Genomic DNA, 25,678 nt, shown 5'->3' with positions numbered 1-25,678 from the left:
GCCACGCAGAGAAGGCCTGGAGGGCGCCCCCACTCCCCCCCAGGCGGGAGGGCAGCCAGCGGGGGGGGCGAGCAAACGAGGCGCCAGGGGGTTCAGCCCGCAGTCAATCAGCAAGGGAGGAAGGAAGGAAAACAGAGAAAGAGGAAAAGGGAGAGAGGGAAAAAGAAATGGAAAGAGGGGGAGAAAGAAAAGGACGGAGGGAGACAGACAAAGAAAGAGACAGAAAGAGAGGGAGAGAGAAAAGCCTTCCCCCACACACACACACACATCTGCCGGGCCCACGCGACCTGGCCCCAGGCTCCATGCCTTCCCACCCCCAGAGTCCACAAAAGGCCCCCCAAAGCCTGATCGGCTCCTGCGCACATGCTCTGCCGCCAGGAGCCATGGGCCTCTTTTCCCCCCCTCCCTCTCGCTGCTCAACAGCCGACAGGCAGCAAGAGGGGCTTACAGTGTGCCCCGGCGTTCCTGCACGCTGTAGTGATAAGGGGCTAGCCTTGGGGGAAGTGTCCCTCCTCTTGCCGACCTACAGCCGTCAGTCGGCGAGAGGAGGTCCAAAGAACGCTGCAGCGCCCCTGCAAGCCGTGGCCCCAGGAACACCCTCAGGGAGGGCCTCCCTGTGCTGCGCCTCCACGGCGGGGCCCCGGAGCTTCCGAGGGCCACAAAAAATGTCCTCGGGGGCCACATATGGCCCCCGGGCCTGAGGTTCCCCATCCCTGTACTAAAGAGACCATAGTACAGTATAGAATACTAGACTTCAGAAAAACGGGAGAAAACATTTGGAGTTTACAATTCCAGACCTTTGCTGTTAGCTTAATAATTAATTAATTATGTTTACATAGTAGGACTATAAAGGCAAAGGTAGTCCACATATGCAAGAACCAGGTCATTACTGACTCATGGGTGACATCACATCATGACGTTTACTAGGCAGACTATGTTTAAAGGGTGGTTTGCTATTGCCTTCCCCAGTCGTCTACATTTTACCCCCAGCTAGCTGGGTACTCATTTTACCTACTTCGGAAGGAAGGCTGAGTCATCCTTGAGCTGGCTACCTGAAACCGATTTCTGGCGGGATGCCTGAAACCGACTTCCATCGTGAGCAGAGCTTTGACTGCAGTACTGCAGCTTACCACTATGTGCCACATGGCTACCTAATAGGAATATGGGCATCCATTAATAAGTCAATCCCATCTACATCTAATAATAGATGTAGTTATATAATGGAATGTAAATGTTATTTTGATATCATCACTGCTTGGAGTGCTCTACAAAGTTAAAAAGTGTGGATGAATTTACCAACAAATATCACTGGAATGAAAGGAATCACCTTCCCTACCTTGGCCATAAACCACTGTGAACTTTTATGGCATACGTCCTTGCAAAACAAGTGGGAATTATTTAAGATGTCTCACTAATGTTTACCATTACACATTTTCAATTGGCTTTTTAATCAAAGCCTGAAACCTGGAACAGAAACACACAAACAAAATGAAAATGTACTAAAATTTAATCATTCATAAAAGCTGTAATTTAATCTGTGACAATAAAACACAAGAAGCAATCTTAGAGTTGGTTTAGTATATTATATATTTTAGCTTTCAAAGCCATAGAAATCAGTTATCCCAGTTTTTTCCTATAAAAGACCCATTTTTTCAAAGCATTATGCACAATTTTAATTAGAATATAATGGCAGAATGAAAATAATGATATTCTGTAACTTTTTAAATATAAAATGAAGTCAATGACTTGGAAAGTTATTTGCTGCAGTGAGTTCAAAAGATAAAATTTGTATTGTTATATCTATCACGATAGATATAAAGTATTCATTGACCTTTTTAGTGCTTGATGGGAGAAGAATTATGGTAAGAGGTCATTATGAAATTATAGTAGCAATATCTAACATCTGAAATGCATCCATGCTCTTTGTATAATCATACAACTAGAGTCAATTATATTTATCACATCTGTTAACTGCTATTGCAAAGGAGGAGGGCTATTGTCTTTAATTTCCAAGAGATATACACAGACCAATTTTCTTTTCCTTTTTTCCCAGGGACCTTTGTGCAAACCATTATAAGATCGAAATTCTTCACATAATATATAAAAACAGGAGAAGCTCTTCGGATACACTGTTAATTGGTGGTGTAGTCATTTGAAGTCTGGAATGCTGGCACTTTCCAAATTAGGCAACAGTTCTTCATTCCTGCAATCCTGGGCAAAAGGTAGAATTTAGAACAGATTAATATATATATTTTTAAAAATTAAGGATTCACAGAACTAAAGGTACTCTCTCAATATATTCTTAGAAGGAATGTTACTTGTGGCAATTTATTTATTATGGAAAGATATTTCACAGTTTAACTGGGCTCAAGGCCAAGAACTCTGGTTTTTTTTTTTAAAGGATGATATAATTGGAAACTGGATTACTCAGACTGCATATGAGCTCTCTAGGCAATGGCTTAGATTTAAGCCACAAGTGGAGCGGTGCTGGATGAAGAGAGCTCTCCTGCGTCTCTCCATCTTACTGCAGCCTGCTGTCCCCAAAACATGGGCCCCTGAGGATTGGGGCTAGGCAGTCCTGAAGTGAAATCTGCAGTGGGAGGGGGGATTAGAGAAAATTACCCCCTCTGTTTATGCTGGTGGAAGTGCCTTCTGCCAAAAGCAAGCATGCCTAACATTCAAGCCAAAGTTTGTATGGGGGAGGGCAGAGAGAATAAGGAAGAGAGCAAAACTGCCCTGGTGTGCTTGGCACAATAACATGTCTTGCCAAGTCATAAGTTAAAAAGTACATACAGGTTGGGAGCAATGTCCTCACCCTGTGTCAGACGTAACACATTCTGATGAGTTGTGGGTTCTCCTCAGTTCCCAAATCGGGTACGCATGCACAGATCAGGACTGTGGCATGTAAGAAGGGGGCTCAGTCTTGCCCTGCACCGTTTTTCCAACCTGAAACAGCCCAGGAACCCATGTGTGCAAACAGAGCCCCTAGGATCACCGCAGGTTAGGAAAACGGCTTCAGGCTGTTTTGCCAAAGGAACCCAGGCACCCTCTGCCCCCGGCCTGTGAGTGTCCACACATCACACACTGCAGTGAAGCAAGAAGTACCACCACAAGGCCAAGATAGCCACAACATTTGAGCAGAGATTTCAGAGGACAGGAGAATCAATTCTGCATTCTGGACAGCTGCTCACCTGGCTCAGATCTGCTGCATGCTGTGGGTCTAGAGCAGCAGACATGATTTCTTTTTAGGCTTCTTCTTTTCCACTGGTGTTTTTCTATTTATTTGTCTGACGAGATCATAAAAGATCTGGGGGGAAAACAGAAAAGCAGGAGTTAGAGAACATCTTACACAATCCTTTGCTATGGTATAAAAGTTTTAGGCTAAATTAAAGATGAAAAAATGGGGGTGAGAAGGGGAGAGAGCACAAGAGCGTATAAGCATTGAAATTCTCTTGGCACTTTCTTAAGTAGAATCTGGGTCAGGCACCTTTAACCTCCTGCCCTATTAAATGCAAGGCTATCTTATTTTATTCTTAGAAAGGTCTTCTCTCCTGCCGGGGCTCCCCCAACTACGGTCTAGCTACAGCTCTTTTCCTGTGGTTGCAACAGAAAGACAGGAAATGATTTAAGAAAAGCTCCCTAATGAAAATCATTTCCGTACAAAGATAACGAGATTCTGTGCACATCTCATACACTGTCACAGTTGCTGGTCACAAATATCCACATAAGCTTTTGAGCATGTAGTTATTGTGTAGAGCCAGACTTACTTGAATGGAACAGATTTCTGACGGTTTAACCACTTAGAATTGTGCTATGGGATCCTGTAGTGTTCTCTCTGGTCTCCTATGCTGTTGAGCCATCCAGATATCTGGAATGAAGTGTCATCATTATGTTGACTACCCCCAATTCCAGGGGCAAATTGGTCATTATGGGCACCAATGGCCTCCCACCCCACTCAGGCTGGGCCACCCAGTTGGGTAGGCAGGTTGCCTCTTCCTCCCTCCTTCGGGGGCTGGGCAGGGCCCTCTTTGCAGGGCCATTTTTTCCTTCCCGCCCCCACAACTCCATATTTGATTGTCCAGCAGACGAGAGTGAATTCGTTGATTGGTCATTTTGTCTTTATTGTGCTGTGAACTGCCTTGAGCATGATCTTAAGCAATAGCGTAATCAAACTAATAAATTCAAATACTTCTTGCCAGCAGAAGAAAGAGTATTAGTAATAGCCTGTCTAGTTTTGTCCAGTCTAAGCAACTGTTCATATATAAGCCACAGACAGTGTAGCATCCAAGAGGGCAGCACTCTCTTTACAGCCCTTCTATTTATCATATGGCAAAACATGATAGCTGAGATTGGACTATCAATAATGGCCACCATTAAGTCCCAAACAGTACATAGTATACTTAAAGGTAAAGGAAGTCCCCTGTGCAAGCACTGGGTCACTCCTGACCTATGGGGTGACGTCACATCCTGACATTTACTAGGCAGACAATGTTTACGGGGTGGTTTGCCATTGCCTTCCCCAATTGTCTACACTTTACCCTCAGCAAGCTGGGTACTCATTTTACCGACCTTGGAAGGATGGACGGCTGAGTCAACCTTGACCCGGCTACCTGAAACCAACTTTCGTTGTGATCGAACTCACGTCGTGAGCACACCATGGACTGCAGTACTGCAGCTTACCACTCTGCGCCACGGGTCTCTTATAGTATATGTACCTGTTGCTTATATGTAGGGCTCTCACATGAACACAGAAGTATCCTATATGTGTTTGGGGAGGGAGGGCAGAAGCAAATGTTTCTAGAGACCCTTCCCACATTTCTAGTTGTGTACCATCTTGCTGAAGCAGGGGAAAGAGGCTGCTTTGCAAAGCATATATTTGGTAGTTTTGTAGGAATGATAACATACTACTCAGCCTGATGGGAAATGCCACTTTTCCCAGCCTTGTGTGGCCCAAGCCTACAGTTCTTTGTGAACTGCAATATCTGGATATTAGATACAACCCTGATATTATCGTTTTTTCAGAAGAATGAAGCAGAGCCAAGCATTTTTAAAAAAGCAAGATTAAGCCAGCATCTCTTTTATTCTGTACACTCACACACTATAACAGCATTTAGGTTTCTCACACTTGCTCCCCATTGGGTTTACAGTTACACGATGTTATGCTGTCAGCCTAAGGCAAAAACACATCAGCATGGCTTCTTGATAGTTGCTTAACAGAGCTTAGAGATCAAACATTGCAAAGGAAAGAAGGGGAAAAAATTGGGGGAAATCCCATTGTGGGCATCTGCGGACAGAAGACATCTATTATTTTTTTCTGAAGCATAACTCAAAGCCCCCCCCCATGCCCCATCACCTATAGTTTTAGTCACCTAAGTGCTTTACAATCTTAGTAGTAACACAACACAGTTGGGTGAAGTACAAAACTATCAGAGCTAAGCCCCAAACGTTACTTAGGTTAAAACCCAGCCCCTACTTCCCTATTTGTTCCTCACACTACCCATGAACACAGCGATTCATCCGGCTGACCCGTCAGAAGTCCGCTGCCAGGTACCTGAAAGGAGAATTATCTTCCAATGTGTCCTGTACAGTCTGCCCACCAGGATGTTCACTACCATGGTGCAGGGGAGAGAAAAGAAAAAAGGAGATCCAGGACTGCTATGGGACAGGCTATTATTTCTGTTTTACAGATAAGAGAACAGAGACTTGCTCAAAGACATTCAGGAAGTCCATCCCAGAGGAATGTCTTCAGTCCTGCATCCTGTTTCCCTGCACCACATCAGCTTCTCCCCCCGCCCCCCCAAATGATCTATGCATGATCTGTGCATGCTCAGCTGCTGTGCCAAAGGGAACAGCGCCATAGTAGGTCTAGACTAACTCTTCAGATTCACGATTCCCAACAGCATCCTTGTAGGTGAATTTAAACCAACCAACGAGGTTCTAAGGCTATACACAGACAGCACTTCTCTATACAAGTAGAGGCTCTGACATCCTCTTCTTGCAGGAGGTAGAGTATGCACTTCCACAACAGACAGCACTGGTACATACCTGTTAAAACCCCAACAAAATATCCCCAGAAGCTGAACTGATACTACTGAGCTGGTGTGTGCACCATTGCTGTGCCACTGTCTATGGTCTTGTGAGCCACGCTTCTACCCATGCACCGTCCAAAGTTTTAAAACTGGTGTAAACGTGCCTTAACACATTTTATTAGGTTTGATCGAACATCTTCCAGTAGCACTTGCTATTGCAGATGAGCATTCATTGCAGAAGGCACAAAACTCTACTTTCTCGCTCCAATGGCTGCTTGTTTCAAAACCTTGTTATTGCATAGTGTAGTGGTTAAGGACCTGGGAAACCCAGGTTCAAACCCCCACTCACATCATGGAAACTTGCTGCGTGACCTTGGGCCAGTCACACGCTCTCAGCCCTGACCCTGGCTAGTATTTGGATGGGAGGCCTCCAAGGAATACCAAGGTTGTGATGCAGAGGCAGGCAATGGCAAACCACCTCCAAGCATCTCTCGCCTTGAAAACCCTATGGGGTTGCCGTAAGTCAGATATGACTTGATGGCAAAAAACCCCACAAAAACAAACAAAACTCCCCTGCTCTCCAGAACCAGAGGATGGTAATCTCTGTAGCTCTGTCTATAGAGCAGCAAACAGTGATAAATCTATCTCCCCATTACTTTTTTTTTGGTAAGGCCATCACACTAGTGTAGCAGGCTCTGATTGCAAAATACCTGCAACAGCTCCTACCTTTGGGCATCTAGTTGAGGAGTCTGACAAGACCCCTCTCTGCCCTAATTCTTAGATATAGCCTGATTTAGCTACTATTCGCAACTGAATTTCAGCTAATAAAGGTGTGACCGTTTTTGGAAGGGCCTTGGAGAAGAAGGCACACTTGCTCTGTCCAGGGCTACTCTCAGTGACCACTTACTGCTAAGTGTACTTGTCCATCAACTTCAGTGATTTCCACTTTCCAAACCACAGTTGTTAAAGCTGTGTCAGCAAGAACAGTTTTTGGAAAAAGTAGTATTTGTGTGTATTACAAACAGTTCAGGCCGTTCATGTCTCAATCAGTTGCTGGACACGCATTACTTCAGTGAGCGTAAAAATACTGGTATTAAGTATGTACTGACTTTACTGCAATGTGCTTTTTGTTATGTTGCACAAGCATCTAGAGATGTGTCATCAAATATTTGCCCTTTGCCATTTAAGGACCAAAACACAGACTATGGGAGCAGTGAAGTATCCCCCAAGAAACTCTTATTGGTCACATTTTCCACCCATTTTCTATTCCATTCCCAGTCTCTTCCCTAGCTTCAGCATTATTTTTAGGTGATTAGACATTTCTTCCTTCCAGGGAATCCAGCCAATCAGGGATAACATAATGAATGTGATGGCCCTACACAGCTAGGCTGGGCTACGTGAGGGTATCACTGAGGGCCAACAAAGCTGATTATGAAGACAGACAGATATAGAGGTTAGAGTGCCAGACTGTGATACGGGACGCCCAGGTTCAAATCCCAACTCTGCCCACTCTTGCCGTGTGACTGTGCCATTCAGAACACACTCAGCCTAAACTACCTCACAGGGTCATTAGGATGATAAAATGGAGGGAAAGGAGAATGATGTGAGCCGCTTCGAGTTGCCACTAGAAAGACAGGAGGAGCATTCACGAAGTAAAATAAAGAAATAAATAAAGGTGATGATGCTTCTTGGATTGGTTTAGAGAAAGTAACAGGATCACTCATGGGGCAAAAGTCTCTCCCCTTTTGGATCAATTCTTGAAAAACTGCTGCTGTCAAATACTCAGACAATAAGCATGTCCATTTTCAGCTCAGCCCTACTATCTTTGAATTCCATCCGCTGAGATCCCCACCTCTATATAATGATTTTGCCTATATCCATTCAGATGACAATCCCTAACCATTAGATCATGAAGTTCCTTCCTTTCATCTGTGTACTTAAAAGCCTGTGTAGTCTGCATACACCAAGCCATTTTATTTTCAAGGGACACATTTCAAATGCTCTGGCCTTTGTGATATTAAAAAATGCGATGCATGGCACACCTGTTTACACAGGTGCTTGCCAAGCAAATACGTCAGAAGCCATTTAAACCTTACATTTCGACCCACTATAAAAGCACCGCTAGCCTGGGCTGGAGGAAGAGTTTAGGGTTAAAGGATTAGTTTTCTCCAAGGCAACATGATAGCATCATGAATCTGATATTGACAGATCAGGGGAGTTAAATACCCACACCCTGCATTATGACTGCAGGGCCTTTGTACTGCCCATGTGGCAAGTCTCACCTTTAGCAGGTACGGTTTTGTAACTAATAGCAATGACCACGTAGCAAATAGCATCCCTTCAGAACAAAGCCATCAAAATGTAGGTTTTTCAGAGTGGCAAATGACTACGCTCATGGGGCTTTAGAAAAATCTATACTGGGGACGACATACCCTTAAGACTACCAACATAAATGCACTAGCTGCCTTCAGAAGGATCAACTGATAGTTACCTCATTAACATTGATTTTAGACTTTGCAGACGACTCTAGAAAGGCACAGTTACACCACTGTCTTGCTAAGTTCTGTCCCTGTTCTTTGCCAACTACACGCTCATCTTCCAGGTCACATTTATTGCCAACCAGAATCATCGGAACCTGTGTAGAGATACAGAAAGAGAAACAGATTATGAATGCGTGCTTAATCCGGACCGCAAAAATAATTACTAGATAAGGTTACCAATTTTAAGGAAGCTGTGTTCAATAACAGCTTAAATTCTCCTTTGTTCATCGCTTTCATGAGTTTCTTTTTAAAACCAGCAACTTTCACTACATTGTCTTCTACTGACCAATATAAGTTCTACAGTATCCTGATGCTAAAAATGAAGAATTAGGAATTGTAAGATCAAAAGTATCAGAAGCTCCAAAGAACATTTTGTGGACCAGAGATTGAATTATATACCTGCAAGAGAAGCAAACAACATCCTTGCCATGACAACACTGCACTGAAAATTACTACTATCAAATACATTGGGACAGTACAGTTCAGAAGATTTGGTGATAAGCAGTTTATTTCCCCAAACCTTTACTCTAATGTGGTATTCTGGGGGGGAGGGGGAACCCCAAAACCCGAGCTGACATTTCACGTGTTGAGAGACACAATAGCAAACTTCCAATTAAACTCACTTTAGATGGTAGGATGTAGATCACTTCCTAAGAAACAAGTTGTACTATGGAGTGACAGTGAGCTGACCCCACTTAGGAAATAAACGCCATCTTCACCTTTTAGGGAAGGCATTGCTGAATCATGAAATGCAAGGGATCAATTATGCATGCTTTTGTTACCACTTCAGTGGATCTGCTCGGTCTGCCACTTTTGGGGATTCAAGGCCAGTTTAGGAAGAATTCTCAACACAGAAAAGGCCTGAGAAAACATGCCTACAACAGCAAATAAAATCAAAACACTATACCTACATATTTGATCATATTACAACAAGGGCTAACACTACTGATTGGTGCTGTGTCACCTTTAAAGGCTATTCTGAAATTTCAGTTGGGGGCAGAGTACAGCCCCAAGACTTTTACTTGGTACAACTCTTAAGGGAATAATATATCTTGCCACTATTAAGAGAAATCCCCAGGCTGTTCAAAACACTTATTTTTCATACCTTAAACAACCTAGGACCAGGGTGCTGAAGCACTGCCTTCTCTCATATGAGCCTGGCTGTTAGGATCATTGTCAGAGCCCCCGCTGTCTGGCCTTCAGCAGCCACAGAGGACTTTGCCCTGTGCTGGTGCCTCATCTATGTGGCTCTCTCGCCCTCCATCCAGACTCCTGGGAGCTACGCTCTTGAGTTTTAAGCACCAGGTGGAAATGTGTCTGCTGTCCCCAGGCAATCTCCTGTGTCTTTGCTGCGTCTATCAATATTATGATTTTATTAGGTCACTCATGATCACTATAGCCATTTGCTAAAATTACTAGACATTTTTACCATTGCTCCTAAGACAAGTTTGATGGTTTCAGCCACTGTGCAGCAGATAGAAGCAAGACCTGCGGTTTGATTTACAGCATTAATTAGGCTGTGTGCAATTAACACAGAATTTACTGTCACATAGGGTTGCCAGGTCCCTCTTTGCCACCGGCGGGAGGTTTTTGGGGTGGAGCCTGAAGAGGGTGGGGTTGGGGAGGGACTTCAATGCCATAGAGTCCAATTGCCAAAGTGGCCATTTTCTCCAGGGGAACTGATCTCTATTGGCTGGAGATCAGTTGTTATAGCAGGAGATCTCCAGCTAGTGCCTGGAGGTTGGCAACCCTAGTGTCACATGATGTGGTGGGGCCACTAACATAAACGACTTTTAAGAAAGATTAAACAACACATGGAGGTTAGATGCATGCAAATTAACTGTGCAGATTAAAAATGAAACAGTCATGTTTCTGAAGCAGTCGGTTTCCATTAAGCCCTGCTTGGGAGGTGCTAGCTGGACATCCCTGGAGATAACAGGCTATCCTAGGCTGACCTTCAACCTGCTCCAGCAAGGCAAACTCTTACATTCTAAGTGTGAATTACATAAATTTTTGGCAGTACCTGCCATGAAAAGCTTAACTGTAAAACACTAACATACACACCCATCCTGTTTCCCCCAGAGCCATGTAAAAACACTGTCCACAGAAAACTGCTGACACTGGGTGTGCGCACTATTCCATTTCCTGAAATACTGAAACCCACACACACAGATACACAAACACAGCTGCAAAGCCCGCATCTTCCAAAGGAAGGTACATCAACACAACACATTTCTGCTCACAAATGATTATACGGTAAGAAATATTGAAACAACTTTAATATTTAAAATTGGCTGTGCCAAAGTGGCTACTGGACAATGGTTCCCTCAAGCAGATCCAGAATTGCTTTTAATATCTGTTAAAATGCCTGAATGTTTTCTCTGTTCAGAATGATCAGAATGCATTCAAACTTCAGGGGAAACCAGTTTGTACTATTCTGCAGCAGGCATCTCTAAATCCCTCATCAAATCAAACTTATTCTACAAGCAAAGAGACTGCCATATTGAGCTGCAAACACCAAGCATTAAATCAGATGCCCCCTCAAAAGATCGATTTTATCTTCCCTTAGATGGAATACAAAGCACAAATGTTTTATTTCAGTACATTTACAGTGTCATGCTACACAGAGTTACACCCTAAGTTCCACGGACTTCAGTAGACTTAGAAGCGTATAAAGCTGCATAGGACAGCACTGTTAAGGATGCATGAGGATGAATGTAAGACAGCAATGTCACAGCACATGTTCCTAGCTCCTCTGTAGTACTGAAGCAAAGTGAATTTTATTATTCCTCCTGAGAATTTAGAACTTCAAATATAAGATGGAAAGTATTTTTACTGCAATGAGTTGAACTGCAGTTATGTGAAGGAGCAGCCCAGGAAGCTTGCAATCCTATTCAAGATGCTACAAATAAGAAACACATTTAGTATACTGAGATCTGGAACCTACTAACGTAACTTTATCAGTCAGTTAGAATGAGGGGAATCTCCTCCATTATGGTTCCTTTGGACCTCTCCCGAGATACAAGTGTCACCTCAAGCAGTGTTTACTGCTTTCGCAGCACAGCTCTTTGACCTAACGCTAAGAAAGGAATCAGGTCCCAAAGGATTTGTGTGAACATAATACCCACCTAAAAGGAGATTAGCCCTAAAGAGGGTAGCAAACACACTGCATTAAAAAAGCAAGATGTCACAAACAGTGAGCGGCAAAGAGGTGATTAAGGTGCATCAACAGAGCTGACATCTCTCCGCACCATCCAGTCACCTACTCATCTTTTAGGCAATGAATAACCGTTTAAGTACAATGGGCTAGACAAGCAGACTAATTCTGTTTTCTGATTGAGTGGGCAGATCCATCAAGAGGTGAAGAGACCAAGTCACAAGGCAAGCTACATTTGACATTAATCCAACATTCCCCAATTGCCTGGCATTAAAATAATTACCATCATTCTATCACCAACAGAAATTATGACTAATTGTGCTCTCCATCACCAACCTTTCAAAACAAACCCAGAACCTATTTTCTACAAATAGGGAAGGCTGTAATTTTAAAAAAGTGTAACCTACTAAACATCAAAATAGTCAATCCCTACCAAATCCTACCAAAACTGCGCACAAAAATTAATGCAATTAAGAACAGCTGCTTTAAGCAAATTTTATCATGCCTAAATATGTAGTCATACAAAGCTTCCAGCTGATACTTATGTATGAACTAGAGAAAACAAGTGGGAACCCACAAGGAATTGCAGGAGGCATCTCACGTCCCTCTCCCCCACTATTTCCTCTTTCCCTTTCCTGAAAGCCCACATTGCCTCTCCCCTTTTCCTGCTTCCTTGTCTCCTTCTAAGGTTGCCAAACTCCAGATGGGACATGGAGATCTATTGTAATCACAACCCCTCTCCCAACTACAAAGATCAGTTCCCCATTAGGGTTGCTAGCTCCAGGCTGGGAAATTCATGGAGATTTGGGAGTTTGGAATGTCCTAAACTGGAGCTGACAACCCCATCTCCTTCCCACCCAACAGCCAACCTACCTTTATCTGCCCTTCTCTCTTCAGTTTTCCCTCCCCCCTCCAAGCAGCTTCGGCCTAGTAAAACCATGGCCCACTTGTGTGGTAGGGAACCCCCAGGATTTGTGGGGTGCTGCCTCATTTTCCCTAGTATTCCCATCCCCACACTATTTCCTCTTTCCTGCCTCCATATCCTCTCCCCTTAAACTAGTTGAGTAATGCAAGTTGAGTGGTACCAAGTCATACAGAGGCTGCTGCCAGGCCTAAGGTTGCTAACCTCCAGGTGGGACCTGGATAGCTGCCAGAATTACAACTGAACTCCAGACGACAGAGATATGTTCACCTGGAGAAAATTACTGCTTTGGAGGGTGGACTCTATGGTATTATATTTGGCTGAGGCCTCTCCCTTCTTCCAGCCCTGTCCTCCTCAGACTCCACCACAAAACCTCCAGGAATTTCCCAACCTGGAGCAGGTAACCCTAGGACTCAGGTCTGCCTCAATGAGTCCTCCCTCAAAAGCCAAAATATGCCTGCAAAAAAATCCTTTTATCATTTATATTATATTTTTAGATTTCACTTTTTTTAGATTTCACTTTTTTTTGCAAACCTGATTTTAGATTTCACTTTTTTTTTTTGCAAACCTGAGCCCCTAAGATATGTCTTGCCCATTCACAGCTCACATCACCTGACTGAAGTAACCTCAGATTTGGCCAACTTGGCTATTAGTGTATTTATTTGTTTATTTATCTTTTCAACTTATATCATGCCCCCGTGGGGCTCAGGCCAGCTAACAACAATAATTAAAAACAATGTGTGTGTGTGTGTGTGTGCGTGTGTGTGTAAAGTGCCGTCAAGTCGCAGCCGACTTATGGCGACCCCTTTTGGGGTTTTCATGGCAAGAGACTAACAGAGGTGGTTTGCCAGTGCCTTCCTTTGCACAGCAACCCCGGTATTCCTTGGTGATCTCCCATCCAAATACTAACCAGGGCTGACCCTGCTTAGCTTCTGAGATCTGACGAGATCAGGCTAGCCTGGGCCATCCAGGTCAGGGCATTAAAAACAATATAACATATTAAATCAAGTATATAATTTAAAACCAAGCAACAGTCAACAAATAGATGGCACACTAAAATTCTACTGTTATCTCATCCTGCTCTAATAAGCCCATAATCATCCGCAAAAAATACAGGGGGGCGGAGGGAGGGGAAACAGAGGGGGGGGAGTTCTGTCTGGTGGCCAGTGTGCTTTGCAGAGTGCCTGCAAAGTCCTCAACCATATGCCTGGTGGAACATACTCAGCATTATTGGAGGCTGCTTTGGCCCCGCCACCCTTCCTCCCTCTCCCCCTCCCTCACTTCCTGGCTGAGTCCACCACCACCGCCTCTGAAGTCCACGTGGACTTCAGAGGCGGGCACAATGCAGAACAGAAGGCTGGACTCACTCCAAGCCCAGACTTCAGCTCAGCACTACCTATTTTTTAGGTTTGGGTGTAATAAACCCAATTTTTTTTTGAAAAATCTGCAAAAAGCCAATATTGCCATTTGCATTTTTTCAAATTTTTGAAAATTTCTGGGTCTATTAAACCTGAATTTGAAAAATATCAGGAAAAATGGTGCACAGCCCTAACGCTGGATAGGCACATAAACCTCCTAAACACACACATCGTTTCTGTTTTCTCTTTTATTCCTGTGAGGAGCCTATTTTGACTGAAAAGCAAGGTTAAAATATAATAACTATATTCACTCTTTGCTCATAATAAATCTAAGTGATCAAGCGTGCTTGGCCCCTCATCTTGATTTCACAGTTCCAAGGAGGCAACAAAGGCAGGTGGTTTATTGCGCCCCTGGTGGGCTACAAATCACGCAGGCCAAACTAAATGATCTAGGAGGGCTGCACTCAGCAGATGCTGCGATGGTACCGGTGGATACTGAAAGCATCCATTCACAGCACAGACTACTGCATGAACGGCTACAAAGGAACCGATAACGCAGTATAAAGCTTATGAGCTTGGATTACTCAGTGATCAGTTGTGATTATACCACTGTGCCTGCTTAACAGCTGTGTGATGGAATAGGACACCAAACCCATCCAGGTACAGATGCTAGCCTTTATTACTGGTTGAGCTTACTGTTTAACCAGCCTGATACCACACAGCAAGCCAACTGCCAGAGTTAACGTCTAGCTGATTATCAAGTATTAGGAGATTGCTAATGCTGTAGGCTACTTAAAGGATTCTCTCTCCCTGTGCAGCAACTGTGTTCCTCTCAGCAACATCTTTCAGCACTTTGAAATCTGCCTCAGGTCATTGGCAGGGTTTTTTCTGCAGCAGACCCAGCGTTCTCTGGAATGACTTTATGGAAGAGGTCACGAAACAGTTTTTTCTCTGCTACCTTTCAAGAAATGTGCAATGCAGCGCTTTTTAGGAGAACCTTTAATTGACTGCATGATGATGTTGGGTCTGTTTATTTTATGGCATTTTAGGTGTGGATTTGGTTTTTAATCTCTCTTTTTTTAACATGCACGCTTTGTTGTTCTCATGATGAGTGTATATATAAACTGCCCACAGCTCCACAAGGAAGATGTGAAAGGTGGAACAGAAATGTAAGAATGAATAACAGGTGAAATGAGGGTAACATTTAGTATTGGCAACAATATAAGCCTGGGGTCCTCATCGTGGTTCCCACTGACACCTTCCCTGATGTCTACCAAGTGTTTTTAGAAAGTGGGTAAAAGTTAGGTGGGGCTACTGGCCATTGTAGATCTGATTGGCTTTACAGATTTTTTAAAAAACACTGCTGACTGAAGGTCGGCTGCAGCAGCCATTTTGTGGCTGTCTCCATCTCCTCTGGCAGCCATTTTTGGCAGCACCCCCCACGCTGTGATAAAATTCCAAAAGTGCCCACAGGCTCCAAAATTTGGGGACACCAATATAAGCCATCTTGTTTGTATTTAGTGGATGGGAAAAGCTTACACATCTCCCAAAATGGAATCATTTTACCATGAAGTTCAATAGGAAAAAGCATATGGAAGGCTTCAAAAGTGATTTGACAGGGGCCCAAGTGACAAAGTAGGCTGAAGCCCACATGAAAAGAGAAGCCAAAATCAGTAGCAGCGCTTACAACTTCCGGATAAACATTTTAGTCTTCCCTTATGCTTAGGGTTGCCAGGTGCCTGGTGATAGCGGGCAACCCCCCAGCAATTCGCCCCTCTGCCCGCCGACTAACTGAGGGTGGGCAGGCAAACGTGCACGCGGCACTTCCGGTTTACGACCAAGCGAGTGTACAGAGGGTCTTGGGGGCTCCAGGCTCCCTTTGCACGTTACAAGCCTGATCGCGCTTGTAGCATGCAGAGGAAGGTTGGAGCGTTCCTCCCAGACCCGCTGTGCACGCGCACAGCAGGACTGGGAAACCGGAAGTGGAGTTGGGAGCGCGCAAGACTCCCTCCACCCTGCCCCACGGAACCTCCCGCCCAAGGTAAGTGGGGACCTGGCAACCCTACTTATGCTTAATGTGCCACCCAATCACACATAGTTCAACATCTGAATTCTGAATACAAATCTCCGACTGAACAGTACTGGGGTTTGTTCAGAACACAACCACCTTCAGAATAAAGCAACTGTGATCCTAGCAAAATCTCAGTCTGGATTTTGACATGTACATTTACAACACAACCAAGTATAAGAATAGACCCAAACAGGGGAAACGGTTCTGCAGTAAGGAAGTTTGAGTCATCTGGATTCTGTACAGGTCTAGCTTCAGCACACAACAAGAATAAGGCCATTCCAAACCCCCTCATAATTACTGCACCATGCTGATAATAATTTACCAAGGAGAAAATGCCAAGCAATAGTTATTAACATTGCTACAAATTAAAACACGCTCCAACATTTTTACACACAAGGAAAAAGGATGGTAGAAGACTAACTGCCCATTCCTCACCTTTCAGCGGCCAGGGATGGTGTGGCTGAGGCGCCACCATGGCGCCTCAACAGCCGTTTCACAACCGCCAAAAGGTTTTTTAAAAGCCTTTTAAAAATGGGGCTTTTCACCCCATAGAGAACAGCGTCCTCAGAAGTCAGGAATGGGCTGTAAGAGCATATACTGGAAAACAAAATGACCTGGATTCAATTCCCTGATATGCTGTATAAATCAGACTGTCCAAATGCTTTATAATTGCCTGCAATGGCAAACTAAAAGATAATGTTTTTACTAGTCACTGGATTTTGAATTTTTCTTCCTTATTCCTTTTTTTAAAACAAAGAAATAAAAAATAAAAAGTCTGCATTCCTATGACTTGTAGGGAGGAGTGTTGCTTATGTATTATATTCAAGATAGCATGCAGTACAAGGAAGTTTGGTGGTAGTATGATTTTTAGCCCACTAAGCAGCTCATAATATTTAACACACACAATTTCAGTATATACCAGTTGTACACGACATTTTTTTTTCGTCATTCATGCTCTGCTTTTCTCCCCAATGGGGGCTCAAAGTAGTTTACAACATCTCCCCCTACTCTAATTTAGCCAACAACAACCCAGGAGGTAGGTTAGGCTCAGTGCACATAACTGGCCCAAGGTCACCTAGCAAGCTTCCATGCTAGCCACTATACCATGCCGTTCAAACAGATGAATCTCTGTTAAGAAGGTATGAAATCCATTTGTGACTTCACAGCAGCAAGTTTTGAAGCTTGTCTACAATGGGAACTTCTGAGCTTTCTAATAATTTGGCTATATGTTCAGTTAGGTCAGTTACTTTAACAGGAACTCTAGCTTGATTGTCAGTGTGTAAGTTACAGAATGGCCCAAACCAAACCAAACCAAAAAAAAAAAAAAATCCAGCTTCTTACAAGAGCTGAACTTTTGCAAAGTTCACCCCAGTTTTAGATGCTGGGTATTTGTGACTAACTGTCCAGTAATGTTCATGTGAATAAAGAAAGGGGGTCTCTCAAACATTCAAATAGAGAATTTTATTATATTGCAACAGAGCATTCTAAAGCTGCGTTCTTCAGGCATCTCGCAACTGTGCAAAAACAGATGCTGGCTTGTTTAGTCAGAAAAAGATTCCAACCGTTCACAAAGCAAGACGCCATTTACTTACATCTTCAGTGTCTTTGACCCGTAAGATCTGTTCCCTCAGGTCCTGTAAATCATTGAACGTGGACTGTGCTGTAATAGAATATACTAGTGCAAACCCCTGACCATTCTTCATATAGAGATCCCTCATTGCTGTAAATTGCTCCTGGAATAAAAAATTGGGGGGGGGGGAGAACAGCTTTAGTACAATTCATTAATTGGTATATATCCAATACGAACAAGAACAGCACGGCTATTGTTAGGTTTCCACTATTTGCTCTTCAGAAGTCCAATGAAGAATGTGAATTTAATTTTAAATAAATTACCTCAAAGTCAAGATGAAGGGTGGGGTTTTTTAACGAGACCCAAGGGCTGCTTCACACTTTAAGATGTACACAGCTGCTTCATCCCTATATTGTGAGAGGCGGCTATACATTATCTACCAACTGCCACCCCCTCACACTGCATCTCAGTTGAAAATATATTAACATGGAGGCCAATCTGACTCTTGGTCGCTTATGTCACGAGGAATACAAGATGAAAGAAATTGGGTAGCTGTGACATACATTGTGGGAATAGACAATATAGATAAAACTCTCACACTGCATAAGGTCTCAGTTGAAAATATATTAAGACAAAGGTAATTACACTCTTGGACACTCATGTTGTGTGGAAAAGGAGATGAAAAAAATTGGGCAGCAATGACACACATTGTGAGAATGCACAATTTAGATACAGTGGAAATTGGTACATATTATGAATTTAGTATATAAGGTAGGAAGGAGCCTTAGATGAAGAGGGATTTGGGGACATCAAGAATCACTACTGGATTTAAAGAACAGACATCAAGAAATGGCAGACGCACCATCTTACTTTATGGGGTAATTGTTTGGGTCTGTTTTTAACAGGTTCAATCTGCCCACACAAACACACAGATAACCTTAAAGCAATGCATTTAAGAAGTTTTGTTGAAATTTTGGAATGGACAAATCATTTTAATGAAATTCAATATGTTGACCTGAAATCTCAACAAGGTGAAATTTCAGTTCATTCTTTTTAAATAAAGAAACACATGGTAGAATAAAGAAGTAGCTGTATAGCTTAAGCTACCTTTTTTCACACTTGCTTATCAGTAGCATAAGTGGCATTTCACATGGTAATGTAAGCAAAATAGCTCCTGCATCCATAGGCATCCTAGAGCCCTCCCAAATATAGATCACACTTACTGTCCCTGCTGTATCGAGGATTTCAAGCATACATTGTTGACAGTCTACTTCCACTTGCTGGAAAAAAACAAAAGTGGAGATAAACAGTGTTAAAGCCTTAAGATTCTAGTTTGACACGTGATAATTCAGAGCTTGCTTTGCACCGCTGACTATTTTGAGGCTTTTCAGAGTTTGCTGAGTATTCACAACTACATGGGAACACAGACAACTGAAGAATTCATGGAAGGTACGTACATCATTTATATTTCACATCAAGATTTGAAGAGAAGGGATTTTATTTTGGCCCACTGTAGGCTAAAAAGAACAAGAAAAATACTAGGGTCACAGTAACAGAAACAATTTTTTTTTAAAAAAGCCTTGGCATAAGCTATAGAACACTGGATTGCAAAGTTTCCCAGGCATAATGTTATCCTTACTTTGCAGAGGCACTAGTTATAATTTTGAGGAGATGGCCAAGAAGTATGTCCCAAAGCGTAAAATCAATCCCAAAGGCCTAATTTAAGCATGATAAAAGAATTTAGTCATGTGACTTTGCCCAGGGCCAACCTGTACATAACACTTTGTAAGTATGTCAGCACAACATCTGCATGGGTCATGTAGAGCTACAAAGCTAACTAAGCACATGAAGGTTTTTTGTATGGGTAGCAACCTAGGCTAAAACAAGATTCTGGCCTAGACAGAATCATACTGCACTCTGGCCAAAGTAACTAATCTGGTAATTGGGGAAGAAAATATCTCTTCATACTTTACCTTTCTGTAAGAGTCTTCTATTGTAGGGTCATACTTTTCAACAAAAATTCCCTGAACAAACTGAACAGTCTGGGGGGGAAAAAGGACACACACAGAGTCAGGTCAGCCAATCGCCTGCAAATTCAGTTATTCAACAAGCTAAATTGGGTAGACGTTTTATGGAGCAAAGAGCTTTGGTTTTATTCCTCCCAGTCTTATTTACAAGCCATTATCCTATTCAGTGGTGCCTAGGGATCAAAATGATTAACACAGAGATTTAAGATGCCGAAGTTCACTTCAATGAGACATGAAAACCAACAAGTTTCCATGCTGAAACTTCTCCTTTCTAGTTGTGTGTGTTGCCAGTCTTAACAGAAGTATCTTATCTGGCAAGCTTACTAGGAAGAACAGATTGATACCTCTGGCATTTTTACGATTTTCGCAAAAGAATGGTGTTTAACAATAAAGCAGGAGAGACAAGATACACACTGTCTGACCTGCTACATGGAGAGAACCACTCATCATGCACAGCTGTTGCTCACAAGTTCCTAGGACAGCCCACCCAACCTATGTGTTACTGCACACATGCAGTACAATCTTCTTCCCACCCTACCTTCTAGCACATAGTTTATACCCACCCTGTCATAAACAGCCAAAACTTAAAAATGCAAATGGAGGCAAACATTTAAGCACAATGTCTGTCTTAAAAGCTGGGCATGCATGTACAAGTACAAGCTTCAAGAAACAGGGCTATGACTAAAGGTCCTATAGCCAATGGAGCCATTATAGATTTGCAGTCATTGAAAGGGACCAGTTCATTGACACATGAGAGGTTAAATGTGACCACTAAGCTACCTACTGAGGACCAGGGCTTCCCTACTGAGGACTGAAGTTATTATATGCAGGAGTCCACAAATTTTGGTTGGCTTTGGTACCTAGCTAAAAATCAATGTCATCCACAGCCTTTGTCGCTCCCTCTACTTTTTTGATAGGTCCAGGTCTCATTGCAAATGTCATTCAGAGAATCTTCGAAAACAATGAGAACACCTGGTGGTTTCTGAATGGTTCAGAGGCTTGGCGGGACCTCATGGAGAGTCTCCACCCTTACCTGCCAGTAGTGTGTGTGTGTGTGTGTGGGGGGGGAATCTTCTGACTTCACACCAAACCTACCTTAGCTAGATCAGAAAGTGTGCTGACCAGAGGTGAGCACGTTTGTGAACCCGACTATGAACTCAGCTCTCACTGAGAACCCGAATTTGTTACTGAACCTGGATATCAGCTTCTATGCTTCAGATTCATTATAATTCATTTCTATAGGTCTTTCAGATTTTAAAAAATCTGCAGCCATTACTATCTACAGGGAAATGGCACTGAAGTCAAAAGGGTGTGTATTTCTGCGGCTAGTTGGGTGGCAATCGTTGCCTCTCAGTCATGGGACCAAAATGATGGAATTCCGTCCCCAGGGAGATTTGTCTGTCACCTCTATCCTTGTCTCCCACCAGCAGGTGATAACTTTCTGTTTTGGTTAGCATTCCCTCACTGACCTTCCTTCCTGTTTGTGTGACTGATGTATACATGTGTTCGTTATTTTATATTTATCCATTTTAAACTTAAAAGTTGTTTTAATTTTTTTTATTGTTTGCTGCTGTGAAGCCTCTTGTTGGGGTGGAAAGCCAGAATAAAAATGCTTTTAATAATTAAAATGTATTTCATCTTTCATGTGAAAAGAAAGGGTTATACTGTAAGAATCCTATTTTCTTTCTTCTTTCAGCTTCACAGGGATGCTTATCATTACTTCCGTACCAAAGAGGAACTTTGAGAAAGGATGACTTGCTGAAGGCCACCAACCAAGTCAGCAGAGAACAAAAAGATTTGATCAAAGTTTCCCAGGCCCTACTGAGTGGGCTTCAATAGTTTTCAAGGGGAAATCTTATCCCTTCTGGGAGGGGGATATGAGCGCTCACTAATAATTCTTATAACAAAGATATTCTGTATTTTTTAAACATCTAAACAGTAAGTAATTAATGGGCAACTCACTTTTAAACATGGCAAAAATCCTCTTTCTACAGCAACTCACATAAACAGCTATTCTAACTACCAGCTCTTAAAAGTCACACACAGCCTTTAAGAACAGCCCTATTTGGTTCAGGGTCAAAGCTGGGATTTTTCTCAAGGTGACAAGAAACACAAGCACTAATGCGCCTAAATAAGTGGTTTCACGTTTTGAGAGCCCAGTTATCTGCAAAAGCCAACATTGTATTTTGGAGAGTGCTGAATGCTTCAATGGTTTCTTAACCAGGGAGAAAACAATTTTCTTTCCTGAGACTGGGGTGGGGGAGGGAGGGAAGATGCTCTCAAAAATTTTTATTGTGCCACCCCAACTCAACCTATACTGTTACCAAGGAAGATCGAGGAATCTGCTGACACAGCATCACAATGGAAACTCAGTATTACCTCAGGATTTTTTTTTTTCATATGAGAGGTATCCAGGAGCACACAACATCTCCAAACCTAACAGTATTAAGTGGCCTAACTGGCTCCAAATTCAAAAGCTTCGTCCACACTACAAAAAAGTACACATTCTTTTGAGTGCAAGTTCGTACTCCCCCCCCCCCCATTTTATTCCTCTAAAGCAGTGTGTGGGCAGCCAGTAAAAATGGCTTCCCCATCCTGCCCATGCAGTCTTCAGTCTGATGGCTTAATTCCAATGTCAAAGAGAACAGCAACTCATCAACCACAGAATGCCACAACTACCTCACCCATCACACACCACCTATAATTCCTTGCCTCCTAGATCAGCTCTTCACAATCCTAGTTTTATTCTAGGAGACTTAGCTGTCACTTAAACAGGAAGAGAACAAACATGGGGGGGAATAGTAATTTAAGACTTCTAATTTAAAATAGCCACAAATGTTTACCAGCATCTAAAATGTGGTATTTTTAACCTTCCAACAACCATTCAGGTTCAGTATTTTGGAAACTGTTAGCCTGAGCACAAGCAAGGATTCTAGCAGCCTCTAAAACTGCAAATGCACAAGAGAGCATGAATATGTCTTACAAAAGAAAGCGATAATCCTTACAGAATGCTAAAGAGTGAAACTTTCTGCAGCACATGGTGAAACTCAACTGAGAGAAGAAGCCCAATTGTGAAGGAAGCTTATCGGCACATGACACAACTTTTCATGGCATCCCATTTATCTTCGTCCATAACCAATATCTGCCCTACCCCACTGCCACTTCTGTATGAATTCCAACCCAACTTTTCTCAAGGGCGGTAAGAGGAACAAAGTTACAAGTTTGGCAAGAAGTACAAATAAAGAAACCATCAGCAAATTGGCCACAGCAGGGATAGCCAACTGGTAGCCTCTGAACTAGAAAAAAGCCTCGGGCCAAAGTTGTTCAGAACCCCAAAACCACAATTCCTGCTTGGGGAAAAATATTTCCAGCAGCTGTAGAATCTCCCTAATCTCCAATGTACTTGTGAGCCACGTAGCATTGGAAGCCCTTACTGCTAGAAAGCACCAGCTTTATGGAGGGAATCTAACCACTCATGGGGAAATGCTTTTGAAATTTCACTCTGCAAACAGCTGACTGGAGAACATACTGGTACCAACCAATTAAGAAGTTGGTTGACCCTGGCCTAAATGTTCAAAATCCCAGAACACAGGCTGATTGCTAAATATGTTTCTCACCCTTGAAGAGTTCCCAAAGTCAAAAATTTAAAGCTCTGCTCCAATACCTATTTCTTATCTAAGTACCATTGAGTTCATTATTGGAATACCAATACATTGCCAGGTTGAGGACTTAAAATTGCTTTTGGGACAAGACAGTTCAGAAGTTCTCTCTGAAGATGTGACTCACCAAAGCAGATTTCCCCACGCCACCTGAGCCAAGGACCACTAGCTTGTACTCACGCATGATGTGGTCTGTTCAAATACTGACAGGCTGAAAAAGAGAAGGAAATCAAAGTTAAAAGTCTTTCCATATGAAATCATCATCAGAAACAGTTAGTAACTATACCATGCATTTCCCCAAACTGCTGCATAATCACATTCTTGTAAAGGCTACCCTTAAAGCTACAGGGCTGATACAGTAAAGACATCAGTTTAAGTGGACAATTATTCTTCTAGGCAGAATGGTCTGTCCAAGGAATTAACTTAAAGTCTACCTGCAACAATTTTCATATAGAAAATTGCCTCATACTCAGTCAGACCATTGGTCTAGCAAGGCCAATATTGTCTACTCTAACTGGCAGCAGTTCTACAGGGTCTCATCTCAGGCAGGTATCTTCTACATTACCTACTACCTGATGCTTTTCACTGGAGATGTTAGGGATTGAACCTGTGACCTTCTACATGCAACACAGATGTTGTACCACTGAGCCACAGCCCCAACCCTAATCAACCCCCAACTAATTTTTCTCCATGTTTCTGTGCTGAATATAAGTAACTGCCTTACAATGAACCATACCACTGGTTCAGTTAGTCTAGCTAGGGTTGCCAACCTCCAGGTGGTATGGCAAACAAAGGTTAGTGTGCTGTACGATACTTAGCAAACCTAAAACAGCACAAATTAGCTAGACACAAAAATTATGTAGTAGTGGTATTTAATTTCATAACCACCACTAATACTATATAGGCAAAAACAACTGATACTGGTTATAGCCTTCAATATACAACGTCAAAAATAAGGCTATGCCTTTTTACAAACAAGTAACAGCGTTAGAAGTAAGTCCATTAAAGGGGGTAAAGCACCTCCCTTTCTTCCAGAGGTAGGCTTCTTGAGAGTAGTAATTCAACAGAAGCCCGGTAATCTTTCTGTTTCGGCAGTAGAAGCCTTCCTCAGGGACCACTATATCATAAAATAATTCATAATACAAAATTCATAATTAACAAAGACATTCTAGCAACTTGGCAAAAACATAAGAGGAAGAAAACAGAGAATCATACTCACACGTTGGCTGTTATTAACAAGCCTATGCATTGGCAAATTCCAAGAGGTGCTACACCTAATTTTAAGTGGTGCAGTCACATGTAAAAGTCAACCATTAAAGAGACAGTTACATATTGCATTGAAAGAGATCTGACACCAATTAAAGAGACAGCTGATACACAAGCCTTATTACAAATAGCATGCCAAATCCATCGAGGTATTCAATCCTTTTGACAGCCAGGTAGATGCTGAACTAAATGCCAATGTTTGCGAATCGCCTGTCTAATTAAGGGAGACAATGAAGTATACTGCAAGACACAGGTGACACGATCCGAACAATGTTCCATTAATTGCGATAATAACTGGGTCCTAGATTTATCTCGGGTTAAATCTACCTGGCTTTCAGTTACCACCACGCATGGCATATAAACGAACCAGATCTTTTCGTGACATTTTGGCATGTAACAAACCATATGGAGAGTCAGTTTCTAACCTACCTAAGGGCAATTTCAAATGTGGTTCCTGCCAAAGTTGCAGGTTCATGCTAACAGTTAAGGAAATCATAAATCCAGCTACTGGCCACAAATTCATGATCGAGAGTTTTAACAACTGTGACTCTAAACACCTTATTTATGCAATAAAATGTGCATGCCATTATTGGTACATTGGGAAGACCCACAGACAAATTAAGTATTGCATAAGTGAACATAGGTCCAGGATTAGGCAACATGTATTGGAGGCTCCTTTAACACAGCATTTCTTAGACAAGAATCACACCGACGAAGACATCATTTTTTGTATTATGGCGTTTCAATAAACAGAATTATGATAGAGCAGATGTGGATCTCATATTAAGACGCCAAGAATCTAAATATATTCATCTGTTTGACACTTTATATCCAAAAGGATTGAATACCTCGATGGATTTGGCATGCTATTTGTAATAAGGCTTGTGTATCAGCTGTCTCTTTAATTGGTATCAGATCTTTCAATGCAATATGTAACTGTCTCTTTAATGGTTGACTTTTACATGTGACTGCACCACTTAAAATTAGGTGTAGCACCTCTTAGAATTTGCCAATGCATAGACTTGTTAATAACAGCCAGCGTGTGAGTATGATTCTCTGTTTTCTTCCTCTTATGTTTT

At 42.5% G+C, this 25,678-nt stretch overlaps 1 protein-coding gene across 1 annotated transcript in view; it reads right to left on the bottom strand.

Moving 5' to 3' along the window:
• Nucleotides 1-1,492: 1,492 nt before the first annotated feature.
• Nucleotides 1,493-25,678, bottom strand: part of RAP1A (RAP1A, member of RAS oncogene family) — a 103,843-nt gene continuing 79,657 nt past the window's right edge. The window contains exons 3-9 of the mRNA XM_056844538.1: nucleotides 23,461-23,544; nucleotides 19,621-19,689; nucleotides 18,871-18,927; nucleotides 17,670-17,810; nucleotides 8,521-8,664; nucleotides 3,192-3,307; nucleotides 1,493-2,211 (exon numbers count right to left, since the gene is read on the bottom strand). Of these exons, the coding sequence (XP_056700516.1) occupies nucleotides 3,221-3,307; nucleotides 8,521-8,664; nucleotides 17,670-17,810; nucleotides 18,871-18,927; nucleotides 19,621-19,689; nucleotides 23,461-23,517 (555 nt within the window). The 5' untranslated portion in view covers nucleotides 23,518-23,544 and the 3' untranslated portion in view covers nucleotides 1,493-2,211; nucleotides 3,192-3,220. The remainder of the gene's footprint in view (nucleotides 2,212-3,191; nucleotides 3,308-8,520; nucleotides 8,665-17,669; nucleotides 17,811-18,870; nucleotides 18,928-19,620; nucleotides 19,690-23,460; nucleotides 23,545-25,678) is intronic.

This window comes from Euleptes europaea, chromosome 2, assembly GCF_029931775.1.
Source record: "Euleptes europaea isolate rEulEur1 chromosome 2, rEulEur1.hap1, whole genome shotgun sequence".
Lineage (NCBI taxonomy): Eukaryota > Metazoa > Chordata > Lepidosauria > Squamata > Sphaerodactylidae > Euleptes > Euleptes europaea.
Note: the sequence above shows the minus strand (reverse complement) of the source record. Positions and strands in the feature narration are given on the sequence as shown.